Source organism: Heliconius melpomene, chromosome 16 (assembly GCF_056956725.1).
Source record: "Heliconius melpomene rosina isolate 202511_hmr_F chromosome 16, ASM5695672v1, whole genome shotgun sequence".
NCBI lineage: Eukaryota > Metazoa > Arthropoda > Insecta > Lepidoptera > Nymphalidae > Heliconius > Heliconius melpomene.
This window is the reverse complement of record NC_140404.1, coordinates 3,429,758-3,455,503: the sequence shown is the minus strand read 5'-3', so window position 1 is coordinate 3,455,503 and position 25,746 is coordinate 3,429,758. Positions and strand designations below refer to the sequence as shown.

General features: G+C 32.1%; 2 protein-coding genes across 4 annotated transcripts in view; one reads left to right on the top strand and one right to left on the bottom strand.

The window, feature by feature from the left end:
• LOC146530708 (fasciculation and elongation protein zeta-2-like) overlaps nt 1-22,855 on the top strand; it is a 47,943-nt gene extending 25,088 nt beyond the window's left edge. Inside the window, exons 2-8 of one of the 3 annotated variants that reach the window (XM_085199316.1) lie at nt 14,050-14,158; nt 15,538-15,576; nt 15,724-15,855; nt 16,681-16,801; nt 19,053-19,309; nt 19,970-20,045; nt 20,774-22,855. In XM_085199316.1, the coding sequence (XP_085055442.1) occupies nt 14,050-14,158; nt 15,538-15,576; nt 15,724-15,855; nt 16,681-16,801; nt 19,053-19,309; nt 19,970-20,045; nt 20,774-20,856 (817 nt within the window). In that variant the 3' untranslated portion in view covers nt 20,857-22,855. Of the gene's footprint in view, nt 1-14,049; nt 14,159-15,522; nt 15,577-15,723; nt 15,856-16,680; nt 16,802-19,052; nt 19,310-19,969; nt 20,046-20,773 lie in introns of all 3 variants that reach the window. The other 2 variants (XM_085199315.1, XM_085199317.1) reach the window with 2 other exon arrangements.
• An 8-nt stretch (nt 22,856-22,863) lies between these two features.
• Nucleotides 22,864-25,746, bottom strand: LOC146530707 (brachyurin-like). Its single transcript, XM_085199318.1, has 7 exons — nt 25,462-25,746; nt 25,013-25,144; nt 24,509-24,662; nt 24,081-24,179; nt 23,736-23,872; nt 23,495-23,551; nt 22,864-23,327 (listed from the first exon to the last, which is right to left on the bottom strand). The coding sequence occupies exons 1-7, from the start codon at nt 25,615-25,617 to the stop codon at nt 23,208-23,210; spliced, it is 855 nt and encodes a 284-aa protein (XP_085055444.1). The 5' UTR covers nt 25,618-25,746; the 3' UTR covers nt 22,864-23,207.

Genomic DNA, 25,746 nt, shown 5'->3' with positions numbered 1-25,746 from the left:
CGCTCTGGTGTCGAAGCTAACAATGCCTTCAAAATTCGACGGAAAACAAGGAACGGAATGCCTTAACATAAAAAAAAAAAAAAAGTTATTGCAATTTTTTTTCGAATATAACTTTTTATAAGCAACATCTACACGCGGTGGCCCCATTCACAGTTCGGTTAGTGACATCGCTCGGCAAAATTAAAAAAAAAACAACGCTAAGACTCGAATAAAATTCTAAATTTGAATCTCTCCCGCCTTAATGGAACGCCGTTATGTCACACGCGGTTTTTTATGAGATGACACGGAATTAGTAGTATAACGTCATTAGCCTCTACTAAGTATTGAACATTATATTTAATGGCAGCTATTTCTAATTTAGATAATCTATTTGATCTTGTGCGTGTAATTACATCGATTTATCGATAACTGGACCGCGGAGTCCGTTATGTGTGAAATGTTGCTTACAATGACGTTGTAATCTCATCTTGTCACATTAAGTGTCTGTATTAAATATAATATATTGATTTTATAAAAAATACAAATCGAAAATATCGGAAAATGTCCGGAACTAAGAAATATACAGTTTTACTATTAGTTTTAACATTTAAAAAATGTTATTCCACACTTAGGAAAGAAAAATCTTATTTAGGAAATGTATAAAGATTTTAAGCCCATCATTTACAACTCTTTAAGTCTAAAAAACAACAATATTAAATACGCAACGCAACAAACTTGCATTACATAAAAATACATTTAAAAAGCTTTTAGCTTCTATAAAACAGGCTTCGCCAGGCAACTCCTGAATTGCAGGCAGTTAATTAAAGGCAAAACCCAGTATTGATCGCACGGAGTTAGTGGGTCGAGGGGCTGTGATCACTACGGCTACCAACTACGAATACGATCGATATCGCATATGGGGATGGGGTGCTTGTTAATTTATACTGATTATTTATGAAAACTGTCGAGGGTATATGGAAAAAACTTGCACAGTCTATATCTATTGCTTTTTTGTCTTTCTGTAATAAACGTATATTTAATAATAATAATAATAATACTTTATTGCACTAAAATAAACAAAGAATCAGTACAGTAACAGTAATTACAGAAAGACAATACATAGTGCAATGGCGGCCTTATCACTAAAAGCGATTTCTTACAGGCAACCATTTGAAAGGACTTATTATATAAAAGATAGCGAAAAGGTGCAAAAAGTAATAATAAATATAATACTATCAAATATAAATACGTTATTTATCATATAAGCATACATACACGGATAAATACACAACATACATACATACATACATACATACATACATACATACATACATATATACATACATACAAATATATACATACATGCCTACATATAAATACATAAATATATACATACATACGTACATACATACTTAGATACACCCAATATACATAGATACAAATAGAAATAAATAAAGGGATTAAGCAAAAATGTCAGTTTAGGTATTTAGCTTGAGATAGTGCTGCTTAAGACGCCGCTTAAATATCCCAACCGATTGGGACCGTCTCACTTCCACTGGCAGCTCATTCCAAAGTTTTACTGTCATCACAGTAAAGGAATCGCCGTAGCATTTCGTGAGGGACAAAGGTATTGCAAGGAGGTTGTTGTTACGGGAACGGAGGGTTTGGGAGTGTACGGTGTCCGACCCTAGAAACTTGAAACGTTCCTTGAGGTACGGTGGAGTGATAGGATGGTAAAGGACGGTATAAAGGAGTGTGAGGGAATGCAAATAGCGCCTATGTTTTATTGACAACCACTTAAGTTGACTACGGTACTGTGACACATGGTCGTGTTTTCTTAATCCAAAAATAAATCTTATATATTAGTATATTTAATTATCACTTTGCTATGTTTTTATTATTAACGAATGTATCGCATCACTAGAGGATAGTTGAGAACACCTAGTGACAAGCTAGTTGTCTGTCCAGAAAAGCAGTATTAATTATATCATCCTGACCAAATAATCCTGCTTTTCCCACACTCTTCAAATAAACTTTAAAGCTTAATCTCCAGAAAAATCTTTCGTATTTTATCTCACAATACTATTTCTAAGTTCTTATTGCATACTGGCTTGCATGGCGATGCTTCTATACATTCGAGCTTGAAAAGTTTAATAATAAAGTTAAATTAAGCTGTTGTATGTACTCATGGGTTGGAGCTATTTCTATACTGAATACTTCATTATAAATTTTCTTTATACGAATAAAAATAATTTATTGTTTAGATTTTTCATTATTTTTTTATTTACTATTCATCAATTCATAATACTGAGAAAATAAATGTTTTTCTTTTCCGATACGCGTACACTAAGCTTATTCTATGAAAGCTCGTAGTATAGTTTGTAGAATATATTCTATACTAGCGACACGCTCTCGGTGTCGCCCGCTAGAATTTCTCAATTATTTACTAATCTAAATTACTTTCGTGTTCTAATAACATTTCAAACACAATATCCATTACATTGCTAGCTAAAATTGCAGCCAATAAAATGGGTATTTTAGAGCTATATTGTCGGACGCAATTCTTTATATTGACATATTTTTTCTTACGAATCAATAGAAACGATAATAGATATTGAGATTAGCGTAAACAAACAGACAAAAATGTTAAAAATCACTGTTTTCTGTTCTAATATGTTGAAATTGAAAAATACCTCTAATACTAGAATTTCGCATACATCTTCCATGTACAGACACCGATCAGTTACATTTTTATTATCCTATATCTTATAAAACAAAGTCGCTTTTCGTGTCTGTCTGAACTTTCTAACTCTTCTTCTTCTAAACCACCCAACGGATTTTTATGCGGTTTTCACCATTAGGTCGAGTATTTCTCAGGGAAGGTTTATATATAGTTTATTATTTGTACATTCTTATGTAAATTAACATAAATACGATAAATGTGTCTAAAGTCCTACCCGTTGAGACACTTTGGCGCATGCGCTGCTTTAATGGTAAATACTACATGAAAATAATGTACTGGAGTATTGTTCTTCTTAATACGATCTACAAAAAAGTCCGCGAGAGCATATTTTTATCTTTTAAGAATAACGTGTAGTGATCATATTTCTGTCTAAAAATAATAATTTCAATATATTTTTTATTGTGAGGGATATTTTTCCATAATGGTATTAATCCTTATCCATTAAAATACTTTGTTAATTTTCTACGTTAAACGAAGATAAAATTTGCTTTTTAAACTATTTCGAAATTGCGAATAGTTTTAGAGAAAAACGCATTTAATTGTTGACACATCACGCCGTTGACTCATCAGCTGTGCCGACTCAAGTTTTACTTATCCCTTACTCTCAGCATATAAATAAGTATATTAGTTACGTTGGCCATTTAATGTAGATCAAAACTGTCTTTTACTGTTTTTTCATTTTAATAAGTACTTTAGAAGTTGTTACAATATCAAAACATCCTTGCTGCGAAACGCGCCTCGCGACGTTTTGCTTATACAAGCGCGTCATGAGCAGTCATTGGTGATTCAGTGGTAGAATGCTCGCCTGCCACGCGGGCAGCCCGGGTTCGATTCCCGGCCCATGCATTCTATTTAATTTTCCTCACAGGCAGCCACGTAGTGCTTGCTATACATCAGGGACAGAATACCCTCTTCAGCATTAACCACAAGCTCGAAAAAAAAAACCCGCCCGCTATAGAGGCATAGCAACGAAGATTTAGATGCGTTTGCACGTATTGGATAATTGGAGTTAAATGTATTATTTCAGCGCGATATATTTGGTTTCATATTTTTTGTAGTAGTTATTAGTAGGTGTGCTTTTGTTTATAATTTCTTCCGTTTAAAAATAGTCATTTAACTATCTAAAAATAGTCATTTAAATATATTTTAATAAGTACTTGAAAAGATTAGTAGTACAGATTTAAAATTACGGTACCTACTAAAAAATCCTTGCTGTGTAAAACAATTGGAAAATCCTTATTGAAACTACGAAAATGCGGGTTGCATTAGGGTTAAATTAATTTTCACATTATCTTAAGTGCTTTGCAAACATACATTTTATGAATAATCCAGTAGTAAAAGCGGGCGAAGCCGCAAGGGGGTCGCTAGTATATATATAGAAAATAGAATAATAACAGTAGATACGGCACGTAACACGCTCACCGACTAACAAACTGTCACGCCACACATGTAATGTTCTGGAATTGATCTCTTGACCTTTTATGCAATAGATACCTACTTGAGTGTGTCCAACGCCAAATGAACTTAATATTTCAAATAAATACTTGTTTGTGAAATCACAGTTGATATTAAAAAAAATTGTAAGTATATTCAAATTATATTTTTTTAATATTTGAGACCGTCGTGATGCAAAGGCACAAAGGTGTAACGCGTCGGACGTGGTTTCGATTCCCGCCTCAAGGTAATGAATTATTACTTACTAATATTTTCATTTTTTCGCTCTGGCAACATACCACGAAAAATTCGACAGAAAGTGGTGAACGGAGTGCCTACTAAATATTATCCATCGCTGTAAAAATTGTCTTAGGGAAGTACAACATAATAATATACAGTACGGACATACATACATACATACAAAATATCCATCCATCAGCCTTTTAAGGTCCACTGCTGGACATAGGCCTCCCCCAATGCTCGCCACTCCGTCCGGTCCTGCGCCCTTTGAATCCAGCGGTTTCCCGCTGTCTTCTTAAGGTCGTCGGTCCACCTGGTTGGAGGGCGGCCTGTACTCCTTTTGCCGAGACGTGGTCGCCATTCGAGGACCTTTCTTCCCCATCGGTTGTCGGTCCTCCTAACAATATGGCCTGCCCATTGCCACTTTAGCTTGCAGATTTTGAGAGCTATGTCGGTAACCTGCGTTCGTCTACGGATTTCATCATTTCGAATTCTGTCGCGTAGAGAAATACCAAGCATAGCTCTCTCCATCGCTCGCTGAGCGACTTTGAGCCTGTGGATAAGGCTTGCGGTGAAAGACCACGTCTCAGCGCCATACGTTAACACTGGCAACACACACTGATTAAACATTTTTGACTTCAGGCACTGAGGTATACTGGACGAGAAGATATTTTGCAGTTTCCCAAACGCTGCCCAGCCGAGTTGGATTCTACGAGTGACCTCTCTCTGAAAGTTGGACTTACCCATTCGGATCACTTGTCCCAGGTAGATGTACTCGTCAACAACTTCCAGAGGTACGCCTTCAACAACGACCGGTATGGGTGTAACATGGACGTTAGACATGATCTTTGTCTTGTCCATGTTCATCTTAAGACCCACCCGTTGTGAGGCGTTATGGAGGTCCCCTAACATGGTACTGAGTTCCTCCAGAGACTCTGCCAAGATTACTATATCATCGGCAAATCGAAGGTGTGTTAAGTGTTCGCCATTGACGTTAATACCATGGCTGTTCCACTCTATCAGCTTAAACACGTCTTCCAGTGCAGCGTTAAACAGTTTCGGGGATATTACATCCCCCTGTCGTACTCCGCGCTGCAGTGGAATAGGTGCTGTTCTTCCGTCGTGGACACGGACTGACATGGTCGCGGCTTTGTATACACACTTCAATACTTCGATGTATCGATAGTCAATCTGGCATCGTTGGAGAGATTCTAGTACCGCCCAGGTCTCGATAGAATCGAAGGCTTTCTCATAGTCCACATACGCAACACATAGCGGCAGGTTATACTCCTCGGTCTTCTGTATGACCTGTCGCAGCGTATGTATGTGGTCCATGGTACTGTAGCCTTTTCGGAAACCGGCTTGTTCGGGGTTCGGCTTGTACAAAATATAATATGTATCATATATAAAACTGTAGAAAACCTAAACGGTTTGCGGTCGCGTCTGGAACGTCAGTGGATCAATAGCGTCCATGAATCTTTGAGTCACCAGGTTTTATCTTCCTCTAGGTATAGTTATAGTTAGTAAGTCTTAGTGCCTGCAAGGACAACGATGAGTTGTTATTGGTAGTTTATTCTATTGTCTTACTTTACTTTGTTACTATATTTATTTTATTCTTAATATGTTTCATTTGTCTGGTATAGGTGGCGTTGAGTTCCACCACTCAACACGCCTCGAAATGCCACAATGCCTCGAATATTCGGCGGAAATGGGGAATAGATAGTTTTAACCCTAGATTCCCTCTGCCTGCATTGTTATGTGGGCAATATAACGTGAACCTGAAAAAAATATATTGTATATCAATGTAATTTTCCATACATTTAATTTTGACAATATTTTTTTAAAGTTGACAGCAAAAAATATAAACCATAAACATTTATACTCTGCGAATAATTGCTTACGGATAAAAGTTAACAAGCCAATGTTTCATAATCATTAAATAAAAAAAAATTAATAGAGTTACCAATTTTAGTTCAGAAACGAACATAGTTCACATACGAACTATTACAACAAATATCTTATTAATATAATATAATATTTTATATATAAGTTTCCTTTTCCAAGTTACAATACCATTTTCTTTCCGATAATTGACCTTCAACGTAAAATGTCAAAGTAACATTTCAATATTTGATCTTTTACATATGTACAAGGATGATATAGCTGGCGTCTCGACCCACTGAACCGTAGCGCATTGATAACACAAATACCACGAACTTAACCCCATTTCTCTCTCTCTGCTATACTTATCGACACACCAATTTTTATTTCTTAATTAACTTTTAATTAATGTTATTGCGAAAGATTCGATAGATTATGCTTAATTTGGTAATAACATTTTATTGCGACAAATGGTAGCAAGACAAAATGTTTACTTATTTAAATAGGTACATTGAAATATTATTCATTTTAGTAAATGATATTACATTTATCATTTAAATTTAAGTTTATAAAATTATTTATTATATTTTTAATGTTATAGTAAATAAGATTATTGTTATATTTCATTGACATTTAATTTTTTTTCTTTAAAGCGGTCTGTCTTAAGCATATCTTACATACAGGTTTAGTTGTTGTTAACAGATTAAAAATCTCATTCATTTTTAATAATTATTATCTACTTATTTTTAAAGTCAAGTTTTGACCGAAAATTGTTTTAACAATATTTATGATAAAAAATATACTTAATTGACTTTTTTCTTTATTCAATTTCGAAATCATAATTTATAAATCCCAATATAATTTCCCATACAATGATTACGAAGCCAAAGTGCATTACCTACCTTGTGTTAGCCGACGTTCTTTTTATGGCTGTAAGGAATGTTGCACCCAAAATCCAGACTTGTTTTGAGTTCCGAGAAATTAAAGTGAAGGAGTTTTTGATGTTTCAGAAGAGTAGTATATTTCGTTTTTGTGTTATTGAAAATTATTTTTAATTAATTTAGATATTATAATTTAAATTTAATTACATTTGATGCCATAAAGAAGATTACACAATTTTTTTATGCATTTCGTTCATTTGTACCCGAAAATAAATTTATATATAGTTAAATATGCAGATGTTAAGGAAAAAATGAGTCCATATATGCTTGTTGATGGTAATTCATTTACTTAGACACTTATTTCGATCTCTTGCCATTATGTTGCGTTGCCAGGGACATCTCTGTTAAAAAAATGTAAAGAAAAACAACATTATATAGTTAAAATATTGGGAATACAAGTTTTAAAACATAGTATTTTAGAAACAAATATTAAATTCTTAACCTAATTTTGACCGACGGACATGATGTTTACCATATGGCGATGTTTTTTTGCTATAGATAAAATCACAGCTGTAACCTACGCACTTACGAAGTAGTGTGTTACTTAAATATGACAAATTCATTATTATATGCTTTAAATAACAGCAATTCCTTTCTATATTTATTAAGAAATAATTACTAACCGTTGACTTGAGGCTGTCGTGGTGCAGTGGCACAAGGGTGCGACTGTAACTCGACGATTGCAGGTTCCATCTCCGCTCGAGGAAACGAATTATTAATATTTTCATTTGTTCGCTTTGACACTATGGCAAAGTCTGTCGTTAAGTTCCTCCACTCAATACGCAATGCCTCGAAATATTCGATGGAAAGTGGGGAACGGAGTGTCTTAACAGGTTCCCTCTGCCTACCCTGCTATGTGCGGGATACAGCGTGAAGCTGATTTATTCATATTTATTTGTTGACTTGATATACATACAAACGTCAATTCCAATTAAGGATAAATGGTTAAATAATATGTGGAGTAAATCAATCACTTAATAATTTCATTCGAGACGTGTTTCCCAACATTCTGTTGAAAGTTCGTATGTTGCAATACGAGTACGACGCGAATCAAAACAATAAACAAATTAAGCAATGCGTTATAATTTTGTTAAGTTTTTTTTCTATTGAGTGGAATAAATTAATAGTGTGTGTGACTAATGGGTAAAGAGCTACTTTTGAAATATCTTTAATTGAATAAACTAATGCTCATAGGCGTATCTAAAGATATTTTCTAAGGGAGGCCTAGACTTTAGATTTTCACACATACATATTTTGTAAGTGATTGTTGATTGTATTCTTTCTGGGATAATTATCCCAGAAATATAAAAAAATGTGTTAGTAAAAAAAATTCTGGGGTGGCATCCGACCTTCTACGTTCATGCTAATGATAGGAAAACAAGTACGAATAGAAAATATTGCTATTTAAATTAGGTACTTTATCTTTCTTTGTACTCATGTTTTTTTAGAACTAAATTCGCTTTTTGTATAAATTTTAGTTAAAATTGTACAAATAAACATGTAAGTAACAAGTTCGAATTTAAAATGATTTTGAATTCAAATGTAATTTTAGTGTATCATCAAATATTTACTTGAATCGATGTAGTATTTTCTGGGACAAAAAACTCTTGTTAATCAGTGGCCTGAGAAATTGAATTTTTGAACATTTTCCCTCCATTGTTTGTACGAATCTAACTTTCTCACAAACAACAATGAGCTTACCCGTCAGTTAACGACTAACGAGCTGTTAAAAGCAAATGCAAAAGTAACGGTAAAAATTACCATTCCGTTGCCATATCGGCTTACGTTCCGTTGCGTGTTCGGGGACACTCGGTCCGAATTTGGTGGTAACATATATTAGAAGAATATACAACTTTCATTACCCACGCACTTGTATGAAAAGGTTACAAAATATATATAAAATTTTAATCTCATTTTATTATTTTATTAAATATTATTATAGAATGCTTAATGTTAATATATACACTGGGTTCCTCTGGGTTAATATTCTCATTTCTTCGCTTTTGGTTACCAGGCTCGGCGTTGTTCTGCCATTTAACACGCAAAGCCTTCAGAATTCGGCGAAAAATCTCCAACAACAAAGCCTTAATGAGAATGGAGTGTCTTAACACTAGGTTCCCAAGTTCTATCTGACTATCTTATTACAACGTAAAGTTGAAAACAATATATGTAATATGTTGTCGATATGTTAGCAACTCTTCTATAAAAAATATTTGTTTTGGTTAAAATCATTATAAATACTATTGAAAACCAAATTGACGGTATCATCATTGATTTTAGAATGACAAAATTTATTTTATTATTAATAATTATAATCTATACTTATAATAAAATCGTAAGAGGGTCGGTGTGCGTACTTGGAAGATATTTAAAAAAATGTTATTGGGAACTTTTATTAACCTAATAGAACCCAAAACAAGGATTTTTAAAATTTTTGTCTGTTTGTCAGTTTGTCTGTGCGTTTGTTGGCCCACTAGTTATTAATATGTCTCGTGTGTCAAACTGCTGTAAGCTGCTATCGATCCACCCGCTTCTTGTTTTCCCCTTCGTGATACCACGAAGTTATCCTAGGTAGCTGGCATGCTTTGAAGTCGTAAACTTAACTAATTGAAGGCAGTGGCTGATATCGTTACTAAATATATGGATATAGGCAATACAAACATTAGCTACGGTCGATGTACTACAACTATTAAAATTTTAAACACTAAGATAATTTTAACAATGTAATTTTAGTAAAATAAGTTAATTTTGAAGATCAGAGACCGTCGTGGCGCAGTGGCAGCGTGTGACTGTACTGTGTCGGTTGTTATTTCGATTCCCACTCGTGGAATAAATTCGCTAAATAAATCTCTCTGGTAACACGGCAAAGCGAGGCCTTTAGTTCTGCCACTCAATACGCAATTCCTCGAAAATTAGATGGCAAATGGGGATGTCTGAACACTAGGTTTCTTCATCATCCTCATCATCCTCTCATCTTCATCATCTTCCTATCCTGCTATATGCGGGAGGGCAGTGAGGCTGAAAAAAAAAGTAAATTTTGATACAAAATTCTACGCACGCAAAATTCGCATTGCGTCGCTCGAAAACATGTTCTTCCACTTTCTTCGGCGCTATCATTATTCGTTTATGAAAAAAACAGATTATGTGGTTGAAATTGAAATTTGACTTCTGACTTTCTAAATGTCACTATGTTATAGTTATTTAACGATTTAGATGGCCAGTTCATAATATTCTACAAAAAAATCTACTTCTTATATGTAATACATGTTTTCTTTCATAGCAAAATAATGCTATTAAAAAAAGATTTATATACAAAATATTAATAGATTTATATATAATATATTTATTATAAAAAAAGATATTTATATAGCAGACATTTTTTTTATATTACAGCTTAAACATGCCTGTTGACCGTAGCTGTAAAACAATGACAGCAAAAATAATTATTATTATCTGTATTATACTAAAATACCACATGGCGAATAACGTCACCTTAGAATATAATGACTATAGCAGATACGTTATAATGTAATTGAGAATACAAAAACATGCATATCGTAATAAATATTATGTGGTTTTGTTTACTTTATATTTTATTAATTTTTACCTAACACAAATTTTGAAACAAAAAGAAATGTCTGGCTAAAAAATAATAAAATAATTAAAATTGACAGCAATGAATTCTCTGATGACAGTAACAAATGGACTAGATAGATCGATTTGGTTAGTAAAATAATTATACTAAAATGAAAGTATATAACTGCCCTTAAGTTATTCATAAAAAATCTATTAACTATTGTTACTTATCACGATTTATTGTTACAATAGACGAAAAGTTAATTTAATTACATTTTAAAGGGTTAAGTTTAAGTTAATTTAAAGATTTTTGAGATCGTCTCCAATATCTTTTTCTGTTTATTTCCAATATATCTTTATATACAAAACATTGTAACTGCAGTATGTATGTACGTTACGCAAGTACAGCAAATGTGAAAACCTAATGAACTGTCTCCAGCCACTTTATCTAGTAAGAATCTAAGTCAGGTGCGCACTTGCAGACGGCAACCATGTCAAGATACAACGCTGTCGCTCATTAGGAGCTTCTTCTGTTTCTTGTGTTGTTATAACGAAGGAAAAGTATATAAATTTTCCATAGAAACCTTTTTGGGTCACTAGTTCATGTCAATTCTTGTTAGAATACTATAAAATATGTAGATGTGAACATATATCAATTATTTGTCACCAAATTCTTGTTACCTTATCACTAAAATGTACAAACTATTCTCCAATAATTATATTAGTCTTTTTTTACAGTAAGTTTATAAAATTAACAGATTGTTTAAAATATATAAGCGTGGCTAAATGAGGCACTCTGGCCTCATGTACGAATGCAATTCGATAACCAGTAAGTACTTAAGATAAGCATTAAACTTTCTTGGTTGCTACTTTAAAAGGTCATCGCAATTTATCAACGCATAATTGCGTAGTATCCAAAACTCACCTCAATTAGGTTACAATTAATCGATATTTTTCATCGGCTATAGTTTAAAAAGACGATAGTATTTATTTGTAATAGTTTAATAGTCTGTTTCTGTTTTTTTTTTTCATTTTCTACAGATTATATTACGGGTGATTTAAAGGGGCGTTATACTTTATTAAAAAAATAGAATTGTTTCACCAAAGGCTCTTCTGCTTGTGAAATTAATTTTATATATATTATATATCTATAATAAAGTGAATATAATACATTGTTGCTACAATCTGAAGTACATCTTCATATTTATTCCAGACTGCACATCCAATATAAAATCCATCAACCAATTCATTCTCCGTACAAATGATCGATACAATTGCGTTCTACTCCTGTCATCGTTATTATTATAAACTAACTACTGGACGAGGCCAGTCGTAGCGCAGAGGCACAAAGTGTGACTAAACGCGCTTGGTTGTGGATTCGATCCCCACTCGGACCACCACCATTTCCTCGCTCTGGTGTACACCTCGAACTGGTGTACGAATTGATCTGGTGTATTTTCTGGTGTACGTGTTGAACGGCATCAACACGCAATGCCTCTATAATTCGGCGGAGAGTGGGGAACGGAGTGCCTTAACACTTACTAGGTTACCTCTGCCTACCCCGATGCGTGCGGGATACAGCGTGAAGCGGAACGCGTTTTTTTGAACTAACTTCTCTCGCTTGCATGTAATATGAAGTGACACATTCTTCAATTGAGCCGTGACGCGCCGGTATCTCAAATTGACTCCAATTTGCGTCTCCGGCTGACTCACGAGGGCTCGTTGTTTTGTCGGGCTCCGCGGGCTTCGAGATTTGCGCATAATATTCCATTCCATACCTCTGGCATTCGTGCTGTCCGCAAATAAACTTGTCGTTACTTATGCATCCGTTGGCTGTGAGACCAATATATCCTGACAATTTTCAGTTTGTGAAGTTCGTCATTTAATATACGAGTAATACGATTTCTTTCGACTATGTTTCAAATATTTTGGTGCTTAAACATTGCTATAAGCTATAATTTACACAATATCCGTATTTATCTATCTATTCTATTCAATTCTATATTTATCTATGGCTATTAGAGAAGTTAGACTTTCTAAGACCTCTTAACTTAAAATTGTTTTCCTTTATACTAGCATTTGCTAGTTAACTGTTTTATGACGACAGTAATAAACGTAAAGTAGCAACAAATACGATGTAGATGCAGTTTCGTATAATTAAAGAACATAAAATACAAGTATATAATGTAATATATAGATCAATGTATTCCGCACAAAACAGGGTAGGCAGACGGAACCTAGTGTTAAAACACTCCGTTCCCAAATTTCGGAGGAATTTTTTTATACATTCCGTGTTTAGTTTCAGTGGCGGAATTTAACGCCGGTCTTGACACCAGAGCGAAGAAATTGAAATATAAATTTAGATAAATATTTAATTTCCTCGAATGGAGATCGAACCCACTACCAGTCGCGTTACAGTCACACCCGTGTGCCACTGTAATATATAAATAGTGTTATTTATAGATAAGAGCTATAGTCATCCTTCACCGACCTTGTACGCAAATAATTGGGAAGATTGACGCAATTGCTGTTCATAGCCTCACGGGAAATACTGCGAGGATTATATTAAATCATATTTGTGGTTTCAATGCTGCGCGCGGTCTCGGGTCCAAGGCCTAATTGTATATATAATATGTAATACAAATTATATATTACGTGATATATCTAAAAAATAAAATAAGCCTTTGCTTGAGAGAGCTTGAAAATTCTCAAAAATTTCCGAACGCTCGTTTGCCTTGTCCTTTTTCTATAAAAAAAAGATACTAAAGCTCTTAAAGAAAAACTACTTATATGATTTTAATCAATTTCAAATAATGGCTTAATCTATATATATAAAATCGAAAAGTCACTCACTCATCACGAAATCTCAGAAACTACATGTGCTAGGAATCTCAAATTTTGCATAGGAGTTACTTATAGGACGTAGGTGCTCGCTAAGACGGGAATTTGCAATATTCGATTTTTAAGGGGTTGTTTTGGGGTCGAAAGTTTGTATGAAACTTCGTTACTACAAATGCTAGGAGTCTCAAATTTTGCATAGACGTCACTAGGACGTAGTCATGGAGACAGAAATTAATATATAGAAATTAATAACATAGTTCACGCGGGTGAAACCGCGAGCGGGCCGCTAGTTAATGATAAAATGTAAATAAACCTTTTACAGTAAAAGTATTCAAAATGCCAAATAAATATGAACAACTGTCGATGAATAATAATTAATTTATAAAACTAATTATATTTTCTATGTTGTTTTAGAATGTGGTGGACAATTACTGGCAACTTCGGGAACATTCTGCCGATAGACTGGACCAAGTCCTTCTCAAGAAAGATGCACATTCCCACCTTAAACCTGAGCGACAAAAAGGTAAAAAATTAAATTAAATATTTATATAAAAAGAACATAAAAATTAATGAAATATAAGCTTTTTGATATTTAAATATGTTATAAATGTTAAAAAAATCATATTAATAATCTTATCCTATCTTACTAATATTATTAATATAAAAGTTTATGAAGATGGATGTTTGTTTCACTATCACGCAAAAACTACAGAACAGATTTGGATGAAACTTTTCAGTAATATAACTTGTATATCAAAATAACACATAGGCTTCTTAGTTATGAAAACAAAAATTAAAATTTGGCTATAACATAATAAGCGGGCGAAGCCGCGTTTGGTCAGCTAGTTTCTTTATATATGTCAAATATAATAAATATAAGAATGTGTGTGTGATTCACAGCTGCCCTAATTCTGTTCGTATATTAAAATCTAAGGCCACACGCTTCGTTGTTATATTTGCAATTCATATTACATTGGAGCATCGACTCGAATACATAAATAGGTCAACGGGAGCCCGTTTTTGTTTCGTATTATTTAAAAACCTTCTCTAAAATAATTATAAATTTAAAATAAATATAACCGATTCAATTGTTTGAGTTTTCTAAGACAAGCAACTCCCCATATAAAGTTGCAATGTATTTCAATTAAAACTAGAATTATGTCAGTGAACTTTGAACTTTTATACACTAATAAATTAATTTATTAAGAGTAAAATGTAAAAATAACGACGTTATATTTTTTTCTCAAGTATCAACTACTTGTATATGCGCATATAAAAAGCCGTATTGGTAAACAGAATTCCATCTCAATTCTCTTTTGTTTCTTTTATGTTATACCTACTAGAGAAAAAACAACAGTTCGTAGCTGGACTCATTCATGAGAAAAAAAATTTTTCGTCCATTGTTGCATAAAGGTAGTCAAAGTTCACAGACCTCCGAAAAGCGTTTTAATGAACCTATTCTCGTTCCGGTTGTATGCAAAATGTACTATTTTGCATAAAAGTAATTCAGGTCTTTGGGCAAGCTTTTAATTGCAACTCCTGGTTAAAGTGACCTTGTTTCATTTTTAAAGTACAAAATTGTCATAGGAATATGTGCCCCGTCGTAGCGCAGGGGCACAGTGTGACTGTAAAACCGACTGGTTGTGGGTTCGATCCCCACTCGAGGAGATGAAATATTTATTTACGTTTATATTTCCATCTTTGGTGTCGGCAGAAAGTGGGGAACGGAGTATCTTAACACTAGGTTCCCTCTGCCTATCCTGCTGTGTGCGGAATACAGCGTGACGCTGATTTAATTTTTTTTTAATATTTAAGTCATTGCTTTACTTTAGTAGTTAGTAATTTGTATGAATCATTAAAATGCTTATTAAATGAATGTCGCTAAAGTTTGTCGTGATGCAGCGGCCCCGGGGCGTGGAGAGGGCGGCGCGACAGCCACTCGTAAGTAGGAACCCTTTAGGCCCAGCTCGCACTCAACCGCTTGTTTGTTTTGTCCTCTTTAGCCCACTTGTTTTTTCATTATATCCTCTTAGAAAATAATTTTGTAAAAGCAAGAAATAAATTTCTTAATAAAATTTGTTTTCTCAGGGTGCCATGACTCCAGACGATGAGATACATAGCTCTGAAGACGAGGCCGTCGCGTCTGATTTGGACATGCATGCCCTGATCTTGGGAGGGTTGCATCAGGACCACGAATGTCCTGTTAAAACAGCTGATGAGGTAAAGATTATTCTGTGAACATGTTATTTCAAGTTTAGATGTTCTTTTCTATATCATTTTTCTAATTAAAGATCCATAGAAGGTACATTTTTTTTCTTTTGTTCCAAAACAAAATTATTAAAAGTAAATTAATTTTTGAGATTGGATTGATAATAATGTTAAAATCGAAGGGAGATGAAAATTAGTTTAAATAAATATAATACTTAAAAAAAATCATATATATTTTTTAAATGAAAGTTATTTAAAAGTTTAGAGTAAAATCCTCGGATTACATGTAAAGCGAAGTATTTATACCGTAAGTTAAGCGCAGGTATTCCGTGCTAATCTCTAATTAATGCTTAAATTTTATTTGGTTTCATTATGACCTGAACCTAACTAACTAATGTTACAAGGATATACGATCAACATAATTATGTTTATCCTATAAATGTTTTTAAATAATTTACAACATTAATAATATCTAACATGAAATTATGTAAGGTTATACCTAAAAGGCAATTTGCAATAAGGTCGTCATAGCTCAGTGGCTTTGCAAAAGTAAACGTGAAAGGTTCGATTCTTACTCGAGAGAATAAGTTATTTTTGTATTTTTGCTTTCTTGCCCTGGTAACCAGATATAGCGCAGCGTTAAGATCTGCCACTCAACACGCAATGTCTAGAAAATTCTACAGAAAGTAGGGATGTAAGGTTTCCTCTGCCTACCCTGCTATATGCGGAATACAGGAAGAAGCTAAAACTTTCAATTTGCGGCTCATTAGTTCGATACTTTCACATAATTTATAATATCAATTATATTATTTCCATTAAACCCACATCATATTAAAGGTGATACAAGAAATCGATGACATGATGCAAGAGACGCCGTCCTCGGAAGGGGACCTGCTCGAGTATAATGAGGCTTTGGAGAAAGGCAAGGAAGTTCTCAATTCACCACTGTATGAAGATAGTAAGTATACTATTTAATATTTTTATTGATGTTGAATTTAATATAATTTTTTTATTTATTTTTGGTGTTATGGCAGCTTCGCGCAGTGGGACAATCGTGTGACAGTAGGTCGTGGGTTCGATGCCTATTCGAGGGAATTAATTAGTTACATTCTGTGCTAAGTGGCGGAACTTAATTGCTGTGCGATCAATTTTTTTACAGTACTAAGAATAGAATAAGTTAATGCAGGCATGAATGAAATACCAATACATAATGAATACCTAATTATATAGTCTACGCATAGGTTTTTGCCCAGACATTACTCGCATATTACGAAATAACGGATATTATAGATATAGGCAAGCGCAAGATGTATTCTTTGGTGAAATTCATATATGTTTAGTTGTCTGGGGAACAATTATTATAAAATATTTTTACAATAAATACCAAAAAAATCGAACTGTACCCTAAAAACGTCAATATTATTATATTGACCACTTCAAAGAACCGTTTGAAGCGAAACACTCTAAAGTTAATATTAATATTTCATATATTTTTATAGACACATCGAGGTTTTCTATTGAATAGTAGGTCAAGCGGAACTTAGTATCTATTCATAAACAACAAAATGGCTTCATAAGTCGTCGCCAATACAAAATGTTTTACGACTCTACAAAGACATGACATCTCGTCTCTCAAATGTAAACATAAATATACAGTATGGAGAATAAATAAACATTTTTAGTTTAAGTGCGAGATATTCGATTGTTTGAAAGACACCCGACAGGTTTGGACTTAGTGAGTTGTTAATTATATATAGATTTGGAATATGAGGATGTTAGTTAAATTGTAAACTTTTTTTGGCTTTACGCTGTTTATGCTAGACAGAGAGAACGAGGGAACCTAGTGTTAACACACCGTTTCTCATTAAAATATTGTCGTTCCCCACTCTCCGTCGTATTCTGAAAGCATTAACACTTCCGTACCCCGATTCCGCTGATTTCATTTCCTCTAGTTGGAATCGAACCACGATTGGTCTCAATTATTATAAAGATAATTGAAAGGAAAGGCGTTCTGCATAAGCCAGGCCAAATCTAAAATTCCACACCTATATACATAATAATTATACAAAAGACTATAATAATTATACAAAAGACTCTAATAATTATAATTTTTATTCTAATAATTTCTCTAATAATTATAATATATATTTTTAAAATAAAATAAAAAAAAAAAAAAAAAATTGTCGGTAGGGGTCTCATCCAACCCCTCTAGTATAAGCTCTAGATATAAGTACAGTTTAAATTGTCCCAAAATTAAGTACGCCACATTAAAAGAACTTTCTTAAAATAAAAAAAGGCACGGGCAACTATGAGCCCGTGGATGTAGTTTTTTAAAATAAAAAAAAAAAAAAAAAAAAAAACGTATAATTCATCGACTGTAGGTACGTCTAATATTGAAACATAGTAATGTACGATAATATAAATATTCCATCATCAATTTGCATGATATCAAGTTGCTAAATGCTATCTGGTCAGCTATTTTAATTTTTAAACGATAAGCAAAACTTTGATTTCTTAGAAACCATTCGATACTTGTAATTCAATAGGAATATATTATGTTTTTATTTTAACACGATGTATATTAGTATAACGTGGTGCATTGGTTATGGATTCGATCCCCACTCGAAGTAATGAAGAAATGCAGTATGGATTCGCGCCATTTGATACACGATGTCTCGAATTCGGGCATAGTGAATAAAGGAGTGTTATGACACTACGTTCCTCAAACTATGTTATGTAGAATTCATGAAGCTTAAGAATAGAAAGGTGTATATAAAATAGAGGATAATTAATGAAATGACTCAGTTGTTTACAAATATATCGGGCAGGGCGTTCGCCTTCCTTCGTGGGTTTTTTGTGTTGCATATATTTCCATATTACTATTTCTATAAAAAGATCAAGCTCACCATGTGAGAGGTCCAGTCATGCCCCGGGGACACAAGTGTGTGACTTTAAACAACTAGTTGTAGGTTCGATTTCCACATGAGGATTTTCATTTCTTCGCTCTGGTGTCAGCACTCAACACGCAATGCCTACAGAATTCGGCAGAATATGGGTAACGAAATGACTTAACACTGGGTTCCCTCTGTCTACCCTGCTGTGTGCGGAATACGGCGTGAAGCTATATAAAGCCCTAGAAAATTTAATTACTTCTTCATAATGCTGTCTGTATTATTTAAATATTTATAATATATTTTATCAATTAACAGAATTGCGGCAGCTATCACTCGCCCAACTGAACGAGATATTCATGGAACTGGAAGTACTTATCAGGGAGTTCTCTGAAACCCTCATAGCTGAACTGGCGTTGAGAGACGAACTGAAATATGAGAAGGAACTGAAGAACACCTTCATATCTTTGTTACTGGCGGTGCAGAACAAGCGCAGACAATATCATGTTGAGAAGAAGAAGCGGCCTGTTGCTCCTAGATCTCCGAATTTAAATACGAACCACTCTGAATCAAAAGTATGTTTTAATTATACAATCTCTTATTATATTTAAATCTTTGAGGTTACTAGAAATTGAAACATAGTAGCATTTGAACCTGCGTCTCTTGAAATTAATAATAATAAAATTACTTAAGAATTTAAAGGCCGATTGTGAATAAAAGCAGTAAAAACCGATATAAGTCAAGCAAATAACTTTACATCTAAACTAAATATGCAAAGCTCAGCTCGGACCTCGTGAACTGTTCCTAATTAAGTATATATATTTAAAATGTTAGAAATATCAATAACAGCTACTATAAAAAAAATGTTTATTTGCATATGTAAAACATGCAAATAAACTAGTTCTTTAAAATAAAAATCAGAATTAAAACAGTTTCAATTATGTATAGACATTCATGATATCTACTACCTAACTTAGCAGGTTTTTAAGCTTTTTGTTGTAATCTGACATTCTGGAACTTTTAGTGTATATGAAACAATATATTTAAAACAAATAATAATATTATAAGAAAACGATTAGAAAAGCATTTTCGTAATATCGTAAACTATTTTTTTTTATGTTTCTCCACTCAATGTGAAGAAACATGGACATAAACATAAATATATTAATGTGAAATTAATTTAAATATAACTATAAAACTATTCTTAATACTAAACGTTACCTTTTCTGTTTCAGTACTTGACAACAGTTATTCCTTTCCACTTGGACAACGGTCCTCCTGACAACCAGTCTCTACAAGTTCTTATCAAGAGTAAGTATTCATCTTTGTATTTTATTTCTTTCTCTGTTGGTCTAGCAGCTATGGTTAGCACAGAAGTTGTGGGTTCGATTCCCATATAAAAATAAAAGTAATATTGTAAAAATTGAAACCATATCAAAATATATTTTGTCAATAATATTTGTGGCCCAGTTTGGCATTAAAAACTAATGTATGGATTGCTCAAAGTACAGTTATAGATTACGTAATTAATGTTATGTTTTAATATCTATTCAATTCAAATGCATTAATCAATTAAATTCATAAATATTAACAACGGAAATCGAATGTGAAACTTCCGGGAAGAAGTTAATTGGTAAATCTTGTAGTTTGTACTTCATACAAGAAATTCTGGAATTGGTTTTACATAACATTTTTTATACACTATTTATTAGAAATCTTATTTATTTGTATTTTTTTCACATTGATTGAGAATATTCATAGATATTGTAATTATTATTAATATTATGGAATAATTGCTATTAGCATTTGTCTGTAGATTTAATTTAATGTAAATATAAATAGTTAGTGTTTTGTATGCAACAGTATATGTATTATATAGTACCTTTTTATGTAAGTAGAATATTTATATAATAAGTTAAATAATAATAAGAATATTTATATAATAAGTTAAATAATAATAAGAATATTTATATAATAAGTTAATATAAGAATATTTATATAATAAGTGTTAATGATATATATATTTTTTATATTTGCAGTAATGAAAGCAATTAATGAAGATAGCCCTACAGTGCCCACACTGCTCACAGATTATATTCTCAAGATCCTATGTCCAACATAAACTTTCATGTTATATTTAGATAATTTTCATTATAAATTTACAAATGAGTACATTTTCACTAATTATTTTCAACATAATATATATATAACAAATTAAATATAATATAAAAATCTGTTTTTATATCTGTTCGTGCCTAAATCCCTAAATTGATAATTTAACGTTTTCTTATGAACTATCTGTGTTATTAAAAAGATGAAATATTTTATTTGAAGTGAAAATGTACTTATCGCCATTAAAACGATTCAATATTAAAAGTTTCGATGTCAGCACATTATATTTAATATTAAATAATTGTTTCATATCAAATGAAATGTCAAATATTTGCTGTGTATTTTAATGCACGTTTGATATTTTTAATTATGAATTTAAATTGGTACAGAAAACGTTAAATATAACGCTCGCACTTGCAACTTTTTCTATGCTCTCAGTGTTGCCATGTGTATAATATAATTATATTTTTTAAAATTGCGTGTTGGTATTCTAAGTAAGTATTGCCAAAAGGCGTTTTCTCATAATTCAAAAATATTTTTTGGCATATTTGTTTTTATAATACTTTTTGCATAAATGAACTGTGATATCGTATAATGGTAGTTTGTTAATTATTATTGCTTCTTTAAGATTTACTTACTGTGCTGTTTTTAATTAATATTCATTATATTTATTTAAAATATGGATTAATTTTAATATTTTTTGTTTTTAAAAAATCAATTTTAACGTGTAAATACGGAAAAGAAAACGGAATTGTCGTCTCATGGTAATATTTAGTAAATTTAGTTATTGTAAGTAAGCGCTGGGGAGGCTTGTACATATTATCTACAGCTTTGCCAATTTCTAGATTAATACTTTTTTTATCTTAATTGACAAAAACTTCACATTTTGATTTTAAATAAATAAAAAAACTAATTATACTTTAAAAGAGAAAAATGTAATAGACAATCTTTAATAATTGAAATTTTTACTTTAACTTTAAACGGTAGCGTCGGTTAAAAAAATATATGACACCACTCTAAAAATAACTTTAATAATGTAATTTTTGTTTAAAAATCATCGAATTCTTAATTTTAACTTAGAAAATAAATCGATTAGCTAGACATATGTATGTAGTGCATTAAATCTGTACAACTGTTGTTTTCTTTTTTAATGTAATGAAACAAACCACTTATGGCAAGCACTATGCAATATACATGTAGATTTAGGTTAAAGATTAATTATTTAATATAGGTTTTACCTCTAGTCTCAACGTTTAGTAGTGATAATTTTGTTAATTTAAAAAAATATCAATATGTAAAATAAGAAAATTCTACAGGAGTTTACTAAAACTGATGGTGACTTAAATAAACTGTCTTTATCATATTTTCAATATTAAAAAAAAACTTTTATGGCAGTTTCTTTAAGTAATCATTGAAAGGATTCAACAAATCTATGCATAAGATATTAAATTTAAAATCTGATATAATTATGAATTATGTATAAAGTTGTTGTTGTAAAATGAATGATTTATATGAATAATAAATTGTGTTTGGTTTGCAAAATGTACGGAAGGCTTACGTCGCACATTTAAATTTTCATGTAGCAACACTGATTTGTTGTATCTGTAATTGTTTAGACGAATGAAGGCATATGTGACGGTACCGAAGTGAAATGAACTGTAAAGAAAGATTTATTATATGGCTCAAAAATTATATATTTACTTTATTTGAAATTATTTTAAATCCACTTTTTATATATTGTATTTAAATTGGCACTTTGCTATTGTTTATTTTTGAGAAAAAAAAAATTTAACTAATTTTTCATATTCTATAAATTTAACATTTTACCTATTCCAATAAATAAAAAAAATGTCATCATTAGTCATTCTCAGTGAAATATTTTAATTACTAGTACTCAAAGTGTTTTATAGAATGTAGATATTATTGTCAAAATCAATATTAATTCAACTCTCAGAAAATAATGTGGATGTCTGGTACCTGGTTAATAAAGGAGCTTGAAATAAAATAAAGTTTTTTATTTGGTACACTTTTATTTTATGTATTTGAATTTTGATTTGGAAAGTTGTCTAAGCTCGCTGAATAATTTTATTATTTGGGTTTTCGAGTTTATATCCATAGCATTTATTACTTACTTATATTATTAAATTTATTACTTATTAGGTTTATTCTTGGGAGGAGAATAGTTCATAAAAAGGAGCAAAAAACAAGACAATTAGTAATTCAATAAAAGCATAAAATGTCCCTTAAGTAAACAAGTATAAAAAAAAGTTTCTTATAGAAAAACAATTCAGTTAACACTTAAAACTTATAGATGATTAATATATAAAAAAGCTTACTAACTACATGGCCAAGTTCTAGAAGCTAGTCCAGAACAATCCCAGTAGTTTCACTAATCCACGGCAGGTAACGCTGCACGCGCGTGAAAACTGAAGGCAAGTCATCGTTGCAACCGTTCGTTTCGACGAACGACGCTACTCCAATCTAAAAAATACAGATAATGTATAATGTTCAATTTAAAGCACCTTTCAATAAGTTTGATATTTTAAATGTTTAAACTAACAAACTTAATTTAAATATATTTTTTAATATTCATTTTAATTTATGGCTGCGAATTTAAATTAAATGTATTTTAAAAAGTATTCACTTACCAAAATGGTTTCTTCTGAGATGTTTGAGAAAATAGTGAAGGGGCCACCATTATCGCCCTAGTAAGAAAACATAAAAAATGTTTTAATAAAATAAATGAATCTACACATCTACCTACGTACAATCTCTGCCTCCCCTCCTGTATGCGGGATACAGAGTGAAGCTGATTTGATTTTTAATATTTTGTCAATTAAATACTTCGAAAATAAGATTTTAATGAATAATAAATCTGCGTTTATGCACCTTGCATGTTCCTGATGCTACGCTAAAACCACAGACAACATTAGAAGGCAGGTTCCCCATGTAGATGGTGTTGCAGAGCGTGTCAGTCATCACGGTCATCATCCGCTCTCGAAGAGTTGGTGATATGAACGTCACACCTGGTGGAATAGTAGTATTTATATAGTACAGCTTGCTGCTACATAAAGAAATCGCTTCATTTGTACAACTATTTATTTCTACAAATTGTAAACTTTCTAATACAAACATTTTAAAACAAAACTAATCTTTTTTAATCTTGATTTTTTTGCAAATTGTATTTTAATAAGGTGTTTTACTTATTTAAAATACAAAAATTTCAGTATTTACCGTCGGCAGCAATACCCCACCCAGAAGCAATTCCCGCGACGCCGGCGAAGTTAGAATTGACGGTATTTAAATAGGGTAGACGAATAATACTTATTGAATCTGAAAAGTTATTCAATTATTATAATCTTAATTTACATATGAATATTTTCATATGAAAATTCGATATTTCATTCTACCCAAGCTTTTTTTAAGTGCTATCATTAGCGCTTCCTTTGTATTTAGAAAAACAATTGATCCTGGTTTTAAAGATTGTTAAGTACTTATTTAATTTAGTTCAGGTATTTGATTATTAGATACCGGCTATAGAGCCGGATGTAGATAGCTACAAGCTTATTAAATGTAATTGTAAACAATAAAATACGAGTAAAATGTAATATGAAAAATATATTTCTATATGATAGAATAAAGGATAATAATATAATTAATACCAGAAGTCTGAGCAGCGTTGGCCAATTTCAAGAGAGCAAGATCGTTGGCAAACGTGCCTGGACTCCATTGTGGGTGAACGACGACTTCCTCGACGTTAACCAGACGCCTCCCGTTTTCGTAACGATCGTATAATGAATGTGCACCTAGTACTGCCTGAAAAAACATTATATGTGGTAATAGATTATAGTTTAGTTTTAGTTTGTTATCAAATATATATTTTATACGAACAATAATATTAAGAGAAAGCTTGCTTGTCATCAAAAATTTTAATGAAATATCCTTCATAATTCGTTGTAATTTTTATAATTTATGTATTTTATAATTTATAGTTTATTACTATAAATAATCAAAATCGTATGTTGATGTGTATTTTTAAGCCTTTAAGCCTACACAAATCCTGCAATGCTTCGAGCTGCTACACAATATGGGTTGAATCCATAAAATACGAAGATTTTCTTCTCATTTAAGTATATTTTACCTACAACTAAATATGTTAATTTTACCTGTACATGGGTAACCAGCACGTTGTCGTGGAAGCAGCAGTGAGCGGCCGTCAGTATCCATTGCTCGTGAACCAGCGACCCGCCGCAGAAACCGAGGGGTCCTGATTCTCCCACTCGTATGTATAACGCTACCTATTTTATGATCTATTATTACTATTCTTATTTTTTAGCTTCAGCTGTATCTCGCATTTAGCGGGATAGGCAAAAGGAATCTAGTGTTAAGATACAAGAGGCAATCACGAATGCTAGAGTCGTTACGACTTGAGCGGCGGTACTCAACGCCGCGTTTTGCCTTGATACCAGAACGAAAAGATGAAAATATCGAATATTTCATTTCCTCGAGTGAAAATCGAATTCTCAACCTGTCAAATTTGCAGCCACAGAATTAGCCTCAATGAGATTCTAAAAATAAAATCAATATTTTTTTGCTATATTCTAACAACACTTACTTGAAAAGGCCTAGAACTGCGTTCACTAGCGCTACCTCCAAATATCCTTTGTTGCCGATTCAAAGTTTTAGTACAATCGTTATTAGTACACGAGCTAATTGCACTAATTGATAATAGCATTAAAATTAATGCTAATTTTATATCACTATTATGCATTTTTGACTTTGATGTTAATTCTGTGGCTAACTTTAACTTTCTGTAATCTTTCCTAGGAAACTAGGATGAGAAAGTGTTTTATCTCGAATTGTGACGAATTTATCTTTAAAATATCTTTTTTATCTTGAC